This window comes from Ascidiella aspersa, chromosome 3 (genome assembly GCF_963924565.1).
Source record: "Ascidiella aspersa chromosome 3, kaAscAspe10.2, whole genome shotgun sequence".
Lineage (NCBI taxonomy): Eukaryota > Metazoa > Chordata > Ascidiacea > Phlebobranchia > Ascidiidae > Ascidiella > Ascidiella aspersa.
In genome coordinates, this window is record NC_139449.1 from 11,957,354 (window position 1) to 11,971,183 (window position 13,830).

Consider the following 13,830-nt stretch of genomic DNA (forward strand, 5'->3'; position numbering starts at 1 on the left):
TTTGTTCTAAATATTTAAATTAAGACTCGATATACACTTGCCTGTAAAAGTTAATAGTTTTTGCATATTACTAAGTCTGATCTAGGCTGTTAGTCCAACAACAAAACTTGATAATATTGCGCAGGTTTATTTAAAAGTAAACAGTTGAACAGCTAAATATTTTAGCGGCAAATCTTAAGTTAAGAAACAAGGGTCGCCACCGAATTTCACATGGAATTGCAGTATGCAGTAAAATATCCATGTGTGAGATCAATACAACAGTGCAGTTTTTCCTGGCGTAAATGAATTATGAACTTTTAATAGCTCTATTTTAAAATAAAACATTTATTCACCAAATTCAAACACCATTTCTTGCGAGTCATCATCATCAGACTGTGGAACTGTTTCCGGTACAGCCTGATCTTCATAAGAAGGCGCTGAATATAATGAGGTGGGTAGGGAATGGCCCCAGCTGTAGCGTGTAAACTGTGGCAGGTAATCTGTGTCGACTTGCCGCATGTCACCACCAGCACCGAGTGAAAAGCCAGCACGAGGAGCATCCCAACAATTTCCTGGAGGAAAAATACTACCTTTAACTATATTGTTAAAACATTATCAGTTGCAAAACAGAAAGATTTACAGGTTACGCAAACATATTTTAATACAAGCAGAACCAAAAACTATTTATCTACTTTTAGCGGTGACAAAATATGTCGGATTGCTGACACCAAATTATGTTAACCATTAATATGTTTAACACGTTCACTGCGATGCGACCCACCAGTGGGTTATGCGTAAATTTGGGCTAACTGCGGTGGGTCGTACCAAAAAAAATTACTTTCAAACTTTACATCTTGGGCTTTCTTTAAAATTTATGTTTATTATGTTAAATGGGTTTATTGGTTTACAATTATAAGCGGATCCTATTTTTTCGCTATATAATATTTTGATGTTTAAGTTATTTGAAGCTCTCTACACCTACCTAGCGACAGTAATATCTAGCAATATATCTCCTGTCTGTAATGTTCGTCAATATGCTATTGATGTAAACTAAATCGCTAGTGAACCATAAAAATTACTACTTGTTTGTTTTTCAGGGGCGAAACCCAACAATCGGGTGGTTTCAAATTAATACAAAAAGTTGATAAAGAAACTGTTGGTTGTACTTAAAAATGATGAAGAAGGTTGTAGATTTTTGTGGTTTAGGTCCAATGGTTGGGGGTGAATTTTTTTGAAGGGGGTTTACAAAAAAATAAATTTCTAACAATGTTTGTGTTTAAAGCGATTTGACCCACCGGTGTACAAATGACTAAACTGTTTGAAAGAACTCCTTAAAGCGAAGAAAACATGTCGACGAAATTTGGCGGGAAAGCTCTGGCGGCAGCTAGCGGTACAGAAAGTAAAAGGCAATCGCACCACAAGAAAACAACGACAATTAGGTATCGCAGCGAACGTGTTCAACAAACAAAATTAAAAGAAATTTAAACATTCAAAAGGTATATATTTTTAAGTTTTAAGACCACCATTTGCTTTAATGTTGAGTAGTTTAGTTACCACCAGCTGTTAACGTCATATGTTTTAACAAATTAACTGCTTGATGCAAAATCGCTATTTTGGATTGCAAATCATCGCCGAAATTCGGCACTGCTCCCACTCCAGTGGAAGTCTAGTGCTAGTACCTAGAGTACCACTAACCAGAGGGTTTTGGCTGCCATCCGGTAATAATGTCGGACATCCCTAGCTAAGACCCTAGTCTTGTAAGAGTAAAAATAAAACAAAGAATGCTGGGTGTTGACTGAAGAAAGGCAAGGTGATAATGTAATAGGGATTTTACACACCCACCTTGACGTTTTAACCAAGGGTGATCTAGAATAGATAAAGCAGTAAGCCTTTGCGAGGGTTGGCGACGTAGCAAGTTACGAAGCAAATCACGAGCTTCAGAAGATAGCGACTCTGGTAGTGTATACTGACCACGACTTATCTTCATAAACATTGATTTGGGATCTGGTTCGTGGAAGGGATATCGACCTACCAACCTGCAACAATACACATTGCACAATGTTATTGGATTTCCATATTCTAAAACAGTCATTGGTAAACTGTTTTAACAACTCAAAGGAAAATTCCCAGAGACCAAGTAAACAAACACAAAAAAGCTAGTTTTAATACACAGAACATCCGTTAATATTCCTAATGGTCCAATGAAAACTTTGTGCCATAGAGGCTTTTTGACCAACTATAATGGCTTAAGAATCATCGTACTTGACAACGCAAAACATTGCAGACTAAATTTGTCGATCAATGATGCAAGCAAAGCTAAATCAACTAGCCTTCAGTGAGTATCGAACTCATAACCTAAGGCAATACCCTGAATATCGCTCCATCAAATGAGCCCAGGCTCAGAGGGGAGCAAGTCGAGAAACAACCATGACACCCAACCAACTTTAAATTAAAGGGCATATAGAGTACCATATATTGCTATTTTTATATATAATTTTTACCAATGTCAATAATTAAAAAGGGGTTAGAAGAAAGTTCAAAATATCCAAACCTCGCTAAAACTTATAGGTTATTAAAGTAAATTGTGTCAATGACATACAGGGTGTAAAGCATTACTCCAAGACTCCAAACGTCAGTTGCTTTCCCACTGTAGCCTTGTTCTTCGTGGGAGATATGCTTTGCTGAGCAGGAGAGAATTTCTGGACTGGCATAAGCTGGACAACCGTGCCTAACACAAAAATTAACAGTTGTATTACAATGTAAATAGAATACAGTTTGTAAGGGTTGTAACTTACTCGGCAGCAGAAATTACATAGTATAACAGAATAAAAATGAACTCAATATATCCTAGTTCTAAAAGGAATGTTAGGGGAGACAACTACAAAATTTTCACTGCAAACAACATTTTTTTAGTGTTCACAGTCTCATTTTCCCCAAAACTAGGGACAATGGTACAGTTACCCATTTTTTGTGACTAATAACCCCTTCAAGCCAACCCAAACACCATCAAACTTTAATAGGACACTTCTATCTATTCAAATCAAAGTGTAAATATAAAAAAGGTCAATTAACAGTGGCCACAAAGGCACTTACGTCCGGGCTTAAATACAATAACAACACACAGATAGTGGTTTAACCAGCCAGTCTGTGACATATTTGTTTTCGAGTCCCACAACATATGAATAACTATTATTTATCTACCTATTCAAAAAAAACAAGGTTCTTTTTGCACAAGCATAGTTCTGCATCATGCAGGACCCTGAACCTATTGTTGGGCATGTCATGCTTTTATTATTAGTGATACTTTGCTATATTCATATGTCCACATTATATGTAAAAGTACTACCTACATAATTCATTTCTTTACAAGGATGTATGCAATAAATTAGCACAAAAAATACCTTACCGATCAAACATGGAATCATCGCTGTTGGAGAGAATCGTAACATCATCTAGGGTTTCCAACATCAGCTTTGTTCTGGAATTAGTTGAAGATTAGATTTATAAAAGAGTTTTAATACATAATTTTACAAGCAAATTCAAGAAGAGAATTGTCTTATGTTACAGAAAGGTTTTTGAACATGAAATCAACATACCTATCTTCATCCTGGAAGATAAATTTGCTCAGTTTTAAATCCCTTAAAACAATGTTGTGTTGATGGCAATGTGAAACAGCAGCAACAACTTGTGCAAAGAGTGGCGCAGCAACACTTTCTGGAAGGCGTTTTTTAGATCGAACAAAGCTGTGCAAATTTTCCGCATGAAAACCTGAAACAAATATTACCTGTGTTAATAAAAACATAAATAATTTTACCTAGGTTGTAATAAATAGCAAGCTCATTTGATGTGATTTTCCAAGGTGGGTTATCATTACCCCAAATATGGTCCTTGCAAGTATTGTTACTCATGTTATACTATAATTGCATCCTTACGATCCAGTAAACTAATAAAAGAATTTAATTCATGGTAAAGATTTGTACCTAGAAATATCAATTTATTAAATAGATACATTTGCAGATCTTGAATTTTTCATTTAGCTATTTAGTACATTGTAAGATTAGCATGGTATTTGGATCAGTCATTGCTTGGGGTACTTCACACACTCTACTGCAGGGGTGTCCAACTCAAACATGCCGACGTTCCAATTGTTATCTTATAACTTCTTCCTGTGCCACCAAAGTTTAGCAAATATTTTTTTTATAATATTAGAAGCGCTAATAAACCAGTATAATGTTATAATATCAGAAGTAATTGTTTGTAGTCGTAATTGCAGGGATTGTTTTGTATTGTAAATAAACAATGACAATCAGCTGTGTAACAAATTTAGCTTTTTTGACAATTGGCTGTGTTTTAGGGGCTTGCGTGCCATTTTTATTAGGTTGCGTGCCACATTTGGCATGCATGCCTCATGTTGGACACCCCTACTGTACTGTACATATAAAATCCTCTATATATTTTTGAGAATAATTTGGGACCCTATTTCTGTATAAATTACGACAAATTTAGTCTACCATCTACACTATTCCCCATGACTAACGGAACATTTTAATTAACATTTTCAACATATTTAGTATAGCGGCCCAGAACTGCAAGACAGAAAACATTTTTTTCACCCAACAATGCTCATAGCTTATGAAAGTTTTTATGATCTTTCACTTTAGACTTAGTTTTCTAGCAAAATGTATAAATATATGGCAAGTCATGATAAATTTTGGCCAGCACCAAGTTAAGATTTAATCAAGCCTAAAACTTGAACTAATTACAGCAAACTAAGACATATTTTGTATATATATATATATGCTACAAATAAAAATGACTTTGTACCTGCTCGGCAGGTTCTAGCAGAAGCGCTTTGGGAATCTTGCATTGCAATGCCAGGATTTAAAAAACAGTACACATTCATTGATCCAATTACAAGATCAACAATATGGTTAATGTTTGGATGACTTGCTACTCTGGAATATCCATCAATGAACTTTCTGTATTCCTCTTTTTTATAGACCTGAAAATGTAATAGGAATATATAAAAAAAAAACAATGATCCACTACCAAAGCATCAGGTTTAACTAAAAAATCAAGTTCAAAGTATTTCCTAAATTCGCCACATCACTTAGTACAGTGGTTCTCAGAACTAACTTATTTTATAATTGCAACCTTGGCTGATAAAGTAGAAGCTTCTACATTAAAGTAACAGTGAAAGCATATTTAAAAAGGGTGCATGACATTAGATCAGTGCTCCACAAGGAAAGACATTTACCATCCAAAAATACAATTTAAATATTATGAGCCATGTCTTCATGTTGTCGTACAGTTTTTAGCAACTTTGGACAAATATATTATTTAAAAAAAACAATCTTAATATATCTATCCATGTGAACCACTGCAGTTGGCAACTAAATTGAACGGGAACCCAATTTAAGGCGGGGCCTATAGGTTGAGAAACACTGCATTAGATCTTAGATTTAGGTTAATAAAAAGTTACCAATTTTAAATACGAAACTTGTAAACATAACTTACTTTACAAATCAACTCATCTTCGTTATTGATGTTGACTGCTCTGTATACATTCCCACTGTTGTGTCCTTCAACGTGTTCGACCAGCAAATAGTTGCCAATTCTTGAAGCTTGATGCGAACCATCAGGAACAAAAGTCGGAGGGGTTGGCGAGGCTAGACCAGGAGATATACTACTGGAACGAGTCCTAGAAAAATTCAACGACTTTGCGCGTGCGTAAGCGTCCGTTGAGTTTGATTGGCTGCTGCCATCAACCCCTTCCAACGATGAGCTGGTTAAGGTATCATGGCGAATAGCGATCGGGGCAGAGTGCTGTATGTTCATAGGAGCTTCGTGGTTATACCAAGTATTGCCACTGCTATACTGAACGACTAACTTGTTTGATCCGTAATAATGAGCCACAGCAAAAGATCAAAAGGATGTGACGAATTATATTCAACTTATTTCGTTATTCGGTGAAATAACGAACACAGATTGCGCAACAAACAAATAGTCCGCTTCAGAACAGCCAGCAAAATCCTTGGCTAGACTGTTAAAACAGCCTCCGAAGGAAGGTATGGCCAAGTTCGGCCAGACCTTCTAAACTAAAATGCCAAATGTCACCATTTTCTGAAACAAAACAATAAACATGACGAACAGTTCTGTATATTTTGTACTGTGCGGCTAATATAAAATACTGGTAGTTTCGTTATATACAGAACCACACTGTTTCGTAACAAACGCTCGAGCTAAAATGGTAGCCGCATACTAAACGACCCATGTCTGTACTAAAGAAACAAGGCCGAATATTCCTTTACAAAAACGCCTGAGAAACGTGATCAAACGTTGAAAGACGAACCAACTACACAAAACCAAGCTTTTTACTCAACCATCCTAATGTTTTACGCAACACTACTATTTGTGTACGAATTTATATTCATCCGCTTTTACAAATATTATCAAGTAATTAAAGATAGACACTGGTTTAGGTAGTTTAATATTTTTTTAAAACATAAAATGTTTTAATATTATAGAAATTGGTTGACAATTTTGATTACAAATAAGAGAAGGTGAATTTTATGTTATGCGGAGGAATATTTTATTCGTTGAATGGCGCAATAGTGTCGAACGTCAGGTTGCGTCATACAAGCCTTCAGCGATTGGCTGGCGCTCTGCAATCTCGCCCCAGTCAACTAGGTCCTCTCTTACGCAATTCGGCGACAGCGCATTGCCGATTTCGCAATCTTTGTGAATGGAAAGTTTTGCTTCGTCGCTCGTCTATTAGGCATCCAACGATAAAACTCATGTCCCAAATTTATTGAGGCTCTGGTGAAATTTACAATGTGGTCTAATGTATTTTCTACACAATAGTGTGCAGTTGCTTTAAAACTGTGATCTTTTAAAATACGATTCGAAATTAAATGTGAGATCGCATACCAAATTAGATCATAACGACAAAAAGCCTTTACAAAATAAATTACTTTGGTATTAAACATATAGCGTTTCTTGTCTGTTGAGTGCGATATGTAGGTGCTATCTGACATTTCAGAGCAATGTTTGGAAGAAACTCGGTTTTTGCGGTTACCAGAAACTCAAAACTAGTGCTTTGTCTGTTAAAAATAAATTTTGTTGCGTTATTTATATTTAACATCAGGTCTTTAATGTTGCGAAAGTATTTGAATTAAAGAAAAATGTTCTCAAGTAGGCATATCATCGCAAAGTGTGTACGAGGTTAAAACCTTGGTCATTGCCGTATTGCAGTGATTTCCTCTGCAAACCACGTTGGGTGCAACGTAAAAATGCTTTGCGCAACTGTATCAGCTTGTTGAGCAAGAACTGTTTGATTTAAGGTTTGACGATTGAAAATCAAACGGCTGATTCAGCGTTTAGGATTACATTCTGCCCTGCAATATTCCCTTTGAATTGAAATTGCTAACCATCAACCATATAGCCATTAAATTAGAATTCAAACAAAAATCAAAGTCACGACGTGTTGGTCATTGGTGTACACATGCTTAATAAAATAAGTTGTTAAAATAGTATAACCGAAAAGTTAAATAGATCTGGGAGTAACTTTGGCATTTGGCTCCTTCCAAAAAAACTAAATCATTAAAAACTATTTTACCTTGAATGAGCTAGAAATTAATAATGGAAGATTAAAAATAAAACCCGAGAAGCTTTGATAAATATTCTGGCGCATCATTGGCGTTCCACTATAGCCAAAAATTGTTTTTCGACGATTTAAATCAGGGGTGTCCAACCGTGCCAGAATGGCACGCGACCTAATCAAAAATGGCCGCCTACAAAAACTAATTAATTTGTTATCCAGCCAATAGTAAAAAAATACTAAAATTGTAATGCAACTAATTGCTATTTTTTATTCATATAAAAACTTTGTGATATTATAACATTCTACTGCAGGGCTAGCATGAACACTGGGGCTGGCATAGCTTGGTGTAAAGAAACAAGAAGCAAGTCAGCTCACCGACGGATACTTACAGTATAAGCTGAAAAAGTGGAAGTATCTTCGTTCGCTAGTGGATCAATTTTTATGCCCCTGGGTTCTATGATCCGTAAACCACCCAAAGGTGGATATAACGTTCTAACCTTCAGGGCGAATAATGCCGTTTACATCCTATGTTAATCCACCCGAAAAAGGGGAGGAATTGTACGAATCCACCATAGATGCAGTAATGCGCACTTTTACTGCATTTTAAGGCCAATCTTTCGAGTTTGGCGGAAAACAAGCGTTTGCTTTGCATAGTAGCAGTTTCGGACAGTTAGGCCTTCGAATGGTTTGCTTGATTAAGTAAACAAAGTTTTTTCACGTGTAAATAAACGTTTTTATTATTTGTAAAAAAAAAAAACTTTTAGTATTACAAAGAATGAGTTACTAAACTTTGGCACGGGAAGAAGTTATAAGATAGAAAATGGCACGTCGGCCTGATTTAGTTGGACACTTCATTCTGATTTAGATCATGTGTAGATTTTTTATAGCATGAGCTCTACCAAAGCAACTGTGTGTGCGACGTCGTTTAACAGGGGTGGAAGTAGAATACTTTTTCTATTGGAACGATAAAAATTCAAATATTGCATCACAAAGTTACGTTGTTTTTAATAAAGGCCGATATAGGCGAGCTCAGACATAACTCAATAAAAGGTCGTAATACAAAAGAGACCATAGCGTGCAAAATCGGGCGTAAACGAGAACGATCTAAACTAGTTGTAATCATTTAGCCTTACCCAACCTGACTGTCGACTCCTTCGGCAAAAATGAAGCAAAGGCGAAAAAAGTGTGAGGGCGAAAGATAAATATGTGTCAATTAACAGCAAACGTGATCAGGGCTTTACTACGTAACCTTGTGACGCTGATTTTTTTAGGATTTACTACGGCAGGCGTGCCCCAACTTCCGTTTGTTCTCGTTTCCCATTGTTAATATCCTGCTAGACGGGAATTTTTGAAGTTTCAAGGAGGGTATTTGAAATCTTATTTTTTGTTTGTATTATTTGCGTGAAAACTAGTTTTTTCAGGTGCTGTGTTATGTAACACTATATGAAACAGCAAATCAGCGAGACTTGCTATACTTAGTTAAGTAGCCCAAATATATAGCATAAAAAACTACCAAAGGGCATATGTAATCCCCACTGCCTAAGCTTGTTGTCACACTGTACTTGTTTTAACCGCTTTGTAGTTGTTTTGGACATTTTACACATTGTGGGACATTTTTAACTCTTCGCACATTTTTGAGTGTTTTTTGGCACTTCCAGTTTACGTCTATTTATTTGCTGTTATTAAATTATAATGTAAACACGCTACGTGACAGGCATTCCTTATGTGAATTAGGTCATTGTCAAAACATTGGTAAAGTCTTCTATTTTTATACCTTTCCATGTATTGTAAAACCATTATTGGCTCGTCATTGATGATAAGGTTGTCATTTACAGCGAAAGCACATTTCCAGCTACCAATCAACTTTTAACTAAGATGTACAGTTTTACTTTAACAACACGAATTGCCAAAACATGGGGTTTCATGACTTAATTACATAAATGGTCTAAATCTAAGTGGACCGGGCTCACTGTTTTCAAATTACTACTGATTCAAGTATTTTGTACTAAAAAAGTTGACTTGACTCCGTGTTTAAGCTACTAAGTCAGGAAAATATGTGACTTGATTTTAACTAATCTGTTTTCATACAACAATTTTATTCTACATTTTGTTTTTATATTAAAAAAACCCAATCTATTCAATCGGAAACTGAATAGTCTGCGTAGACAATTTGAAGTGCGCATTGTCGGATTCTGGTAAATTGAACTTAAATTCGAAAACCATGCAGAGCTCCGCTTTATTAAATTCAGCTCACTACGCTACACGAACACGTCTCCAAACGAAAATAATGTTGAGTGTTTTTGCAGTTCTGACGAAATGATGAATAACAAAAGTTAATGCGTTAGGGATCAGCTGGCCATTTTTGTGACATCTTATCAATAAATGAATAGCCTGTATAAATACATGGACTAGACGTGCCTCATCGTTACATATGCTTTTTGTTTCGTTCTGTTCGGCAATGAAAAAATATCTCAGGATAAGACAAGCTTTAAAATTAAATTAGTTACACTTTATTACGACAATACCTTGACTTTGGACTAATTGTTTACAGGTTCAACAATTGGCTTTGCAAAACTTCTAAAGATACGCCTAAAATGTGCGTCTTTATGCTTATCAAGCCAAACAATTTCGAAAAGACGGGGTCTGCGATCGAAGTGAAACCAGAATTTTCATACAGCCTTATTGCCGCGGTCTGAAACTCCGAAGTTAGAAGAACAATGTTCCCGACCACGCAACCGTCGACTGTTGGGGTAGCTTTACATTCACCCAGCAGCGCGCCCAGCAACTTGAGTGCCAATCCTCTGCGTCGATACTCCGGGCTTACTGACATTCGCTTGAAAAATCAAATCAGACACTCTTTAATACCTTAGGAGTAGGACTTAGGCCTATGAAGCTGTAACAGCGAGTTTTAAGGGAAATAAATTACCGAATTGCTTCGGTGTACGTTTTAAGAACGAGTGACGTTCCCGTTAAAAAATTACGAGATGGTAAAGCTGTTAGCTGTGGCGAAACAGAGGACGTGCCGTTTTTCTGCACAATTTGCGCAAAAATGTTCACGCGGAAATATTAGCAGAGTAAAAGACAGAAGAGTTAGAGTTTAAAAAGTAAGAGTTTCAGTTTTGCAAAAATAGATGAATGAAGATTTGGAGGAATAGTTGAAGGATATTTTGAGGAATAATTGGAGGAAAGTTGGAGAAAGAGTGGAAGAAGAGTTAAAGAAAGAGTTAAATGTTTAACTAAAACATTGTATTTCTATCCATTTGTATAATTCCTTGTTTTATTTTGATAAAGTGGGCGTTTCGTGTTTTTTAAAAAGTAAGTCGGCCATACAAAACACTTTAAGAACAATGCACAAGTGTAGAGAGAATTTCAGCAAAACAAGTTAAAGAAGTTGCTTTTAGTTGAACTGTGTTTATTGTTTACCGTCAACTCCATTGTATTTGGTAATTCTTCAAAATGTGCACGAAGTTGTGCTTGTACAAGTCTCAATCCAACTGCACCGACAACGTTAGTTGACGCAGGCTTGGTTCGGTCAACGACAACTAAGAATAAAGCTGGTTCTGGTGAGTAGGTCGAGGCAAAGTTTTCCCAACAGTTCAGCTCATGTGTTGCTTCGCATACTTCTTTCTTCCACAGTTTCTGGGCTAAAAATAACAAAATCCACGTGTTGCAAGGTGTTAAATATTTCACTGCAAAAAGGTTGGCTAAATTCTAGAAAGGTTGTCTTACAAAACGCCACAGTTTTGTGGCGCGACTAAAATTTCGTGTCGGGACTTAACTATATACAGCTCTAAATGTCAGCTCTATTTGTATTTCAAAATTTAAAGGCTTAGCCCAAATGATTTGAATAGATTCTGTTTATAGTTATTTTTGCTAAGTTTTAAAACAGATTAAACAGGTTGTGTCTTTTAATAAGACAAACCCATTTCGTCGATCAAGCAAAGCCAGGGATCTCCACCAACTAACAGATTGTTGTAACTAAACATAGACCAAACGGTCATCCAAACAGCGAGAAACTACGTTTGAAAATTGGTAGCTCCAAAACTTGCAAACTGTAAAAATACACCTTATTTTTTAGTTACTAAACAACACATATGTAATTTTGACGTTAAGCATAAGGCAGTTTAAATGCAAAATTACCACCAAGGGTAGAATGCGACCTTTAAAACCCCCACACAAATGGTGTGGTATAGCTGACGGTGTGGTATAGCTGATTAGACGTTAGACTCTAGACTAGATCTAGAAGGTCCCTTGCAACTGTACTGTGACACGAGTGATATTATGTTTACCCAAAGGACCGACTATAAATGCTAGCTAGGCGCACTTATTGTACAGAACATAGTCTATGTAAGTTCAATTGATCGCTTTCCCTAATATTTGAATTGAGCCGTAAGATATTTTGATTTGAAACCACCGAATAACTTACCGAAAAACGCAGATGCTGCCTGGTATGCTACATAAACCAGTACACCTCCACAAAACGAAGAATCCATATAAAGGTTTGTGGCAAAGACAAAAAGAGAAATAAGTACCTATACGTAAAATGTTATTGTTAGTATTTATAAATTAATTATGCAGTTGGGTTATAGTTAAACTGAGCTGCAGTCTGTAAGAGTAACATATGTATTTTAGATTGCATTAAGTATTCGTACATAAGCATGTAGGCATGCTTACCTGCAATTTAAGAGAGAGGAAGACACCGCGCAAAAACGCTGGGAACCACAAATTGTTCAAACCTTTTCTAACAAGATATCGGATTTGCGTCAGGTCTTGTTTTCCCGCTCGTCTTATACATAGGTCGCGTTTGGACATTTTTAGTTTTTCCACTCTTATACTAATGATCGAAAAACGTCAAACAGAACATTTGTTACTAAAACACTTCTATAATATTTGCTTCTAAAAATCATCAAGTTAATTAAAAGTACAAGAACGAAACTGACTAAAAAGATTCTTTATTTGTAAATTCTACCGACATTTTCCTCACTTTTACCTACTTTTTTTAGTCGCCTGGGTGCCTTACGTTTGGCAAATATGGATCGTTCCACGTCAATTTAAATAAAAAAAAATTAAAATATGTAACACACCATTTAAACTTTTTTAGAAAAGGATAGAATGGTTGTTGACTAACTTAAACTAAAAAAAAAGTAATCAAGCGAAACGTAAATTTCAAGCGCTCTCTAAAACTTGAAGAATTAAAAATTATATCGGTTTGTTTTTATTTTTCGTCCGCAAGGTGTTCGGTTTATAGTTATAAAAATCATGCTATCGGTCTACGTATACTGTCTATGCAGGGGTCGGCAATCTTTTTCTAGTCGCAGGCTAAAACCCAACTCAGAAAGATCTCTGCGGGCCGCAAAAAATTTTAACTAAGAATTGTGGTATTTTCATGTTAGAACAACTGTGAATCAGCTGGACCTCGGATCGTTTTTGCATTTAAAAACGTGTTTAATTACGTTTAAGGAGGCAGTAAAGTGTTAGCAAAAGTGCGAAAAAAAGCGTTTGTTTGGTTAAAATTTCGAGCATCCATACTACTAATGAAAAGTGTAATAAAACTACTTTGTGGTAACGCGATTACATTTAAAGTTAGTCTATAGCTCAGTGTTTGTTAACCTTAAGTTAAGCCACACACGGCGAGCAAAACGAGCGCGATTTTTTTTGAGTACACCGGCATTTCTTTTAAATTTCTTGCAAATATTATTACATTGCCAAATATCTTCAATATTTTAAATACGTTTTCCGTGACGCACTTGGCTGCCTTCCACGGCGCAAGGGTAACGAAGCGCTGATCTAGGTTAAAACACAGCATTAAAACGTCAAACGGGATGTAGAAATTTTTTTGCACCTACCTAGTTAAAATAGTCAAAAAGTGTGTGAAATGGACTCGTGTCTAATTTTTCGAGAGGCGACGGGCCGGATGAATTACATCGGCGGGCCGATCACTGGTCTATAAATTATGCCTATAAGGAAATGTTATGCTAGATACATTTTATCGCTATTGCTCTTTGCGATTGAGTTTATGTTTAGTGCTTTCAATTGCTTTTACTCTGACTTTGAAGTACACATGTGCGAAAACTTCGCAATGTCGAACAGTGTTACCTGAATTTTAAAACTTTATAGTCTCTTGTTGCACTCCAGCATTACTTTCGAGATTGGTAACATCAATCTCAGTAAAAAATCAAACTCAAAATAGAGGTAAAATTAGACTAACATACAACGTTGTAATAAGTTTATATTCAAATAAGGCTCAA

General features: G+C 36.0%; 1 protein-coding gene across 1 annotated transcript; it reads right to left on the reverse strand.

Annotated features, from left to right (window-relative positions):
- Window positions 1-111: 111 nt before the first annotated feature.
- LOC146160203 (tribbles homolog 2-like) lies at window positions 112-6,344 on the reverse strand. Its single transcript, XM_083384274.1, has 7 exons — window positions 5,497-6,344; window positions 4,804-4,981; window positions 3,576-3,747; window positions 3,386-3,457; window positions 2,579-2,707; window positions 1,822-2,015; window positions 112-551 (listed from the first exon to the last, which is right to left on the reverse strand). Exons 1-7 carry the CDS (start codon window positions 5,815-5,817, stop codon window positions 325-327), a joined length of 1,293 nt encoding a protein of 430 aa, XP_083240400.1. The 5' UTR covers window positions 5,818-6,344; the 3' UTR covers window positions 112-324.
- Between the last annotated feature and the right edge of the window lie 7,486 nt (window positions 6,345-13,830).

Coding starts and splice junctions, on each gene's coding strand:
- LOC146160203 (XM_083384274.1), bottom strand. CDS start 5,817: ATGAACATACAGCACTCTGCCCCGATCGCTATTCGCCATGATACCTTA. Junction 4,982..5,496: donor AAGATGAGTTGATTTGTAAA/GTAAGTTATGTT, acceptor TTACATTTTCAG/GTCTATAAAAAAGAGGAATA. Junction 3,748..4,803: donor TGCTAGAACCTGCCGAGCAG/GTACAAAGTCAT, acceptor TATTTGTTTCAG/GTTTTCATGCGGAAAATTTG.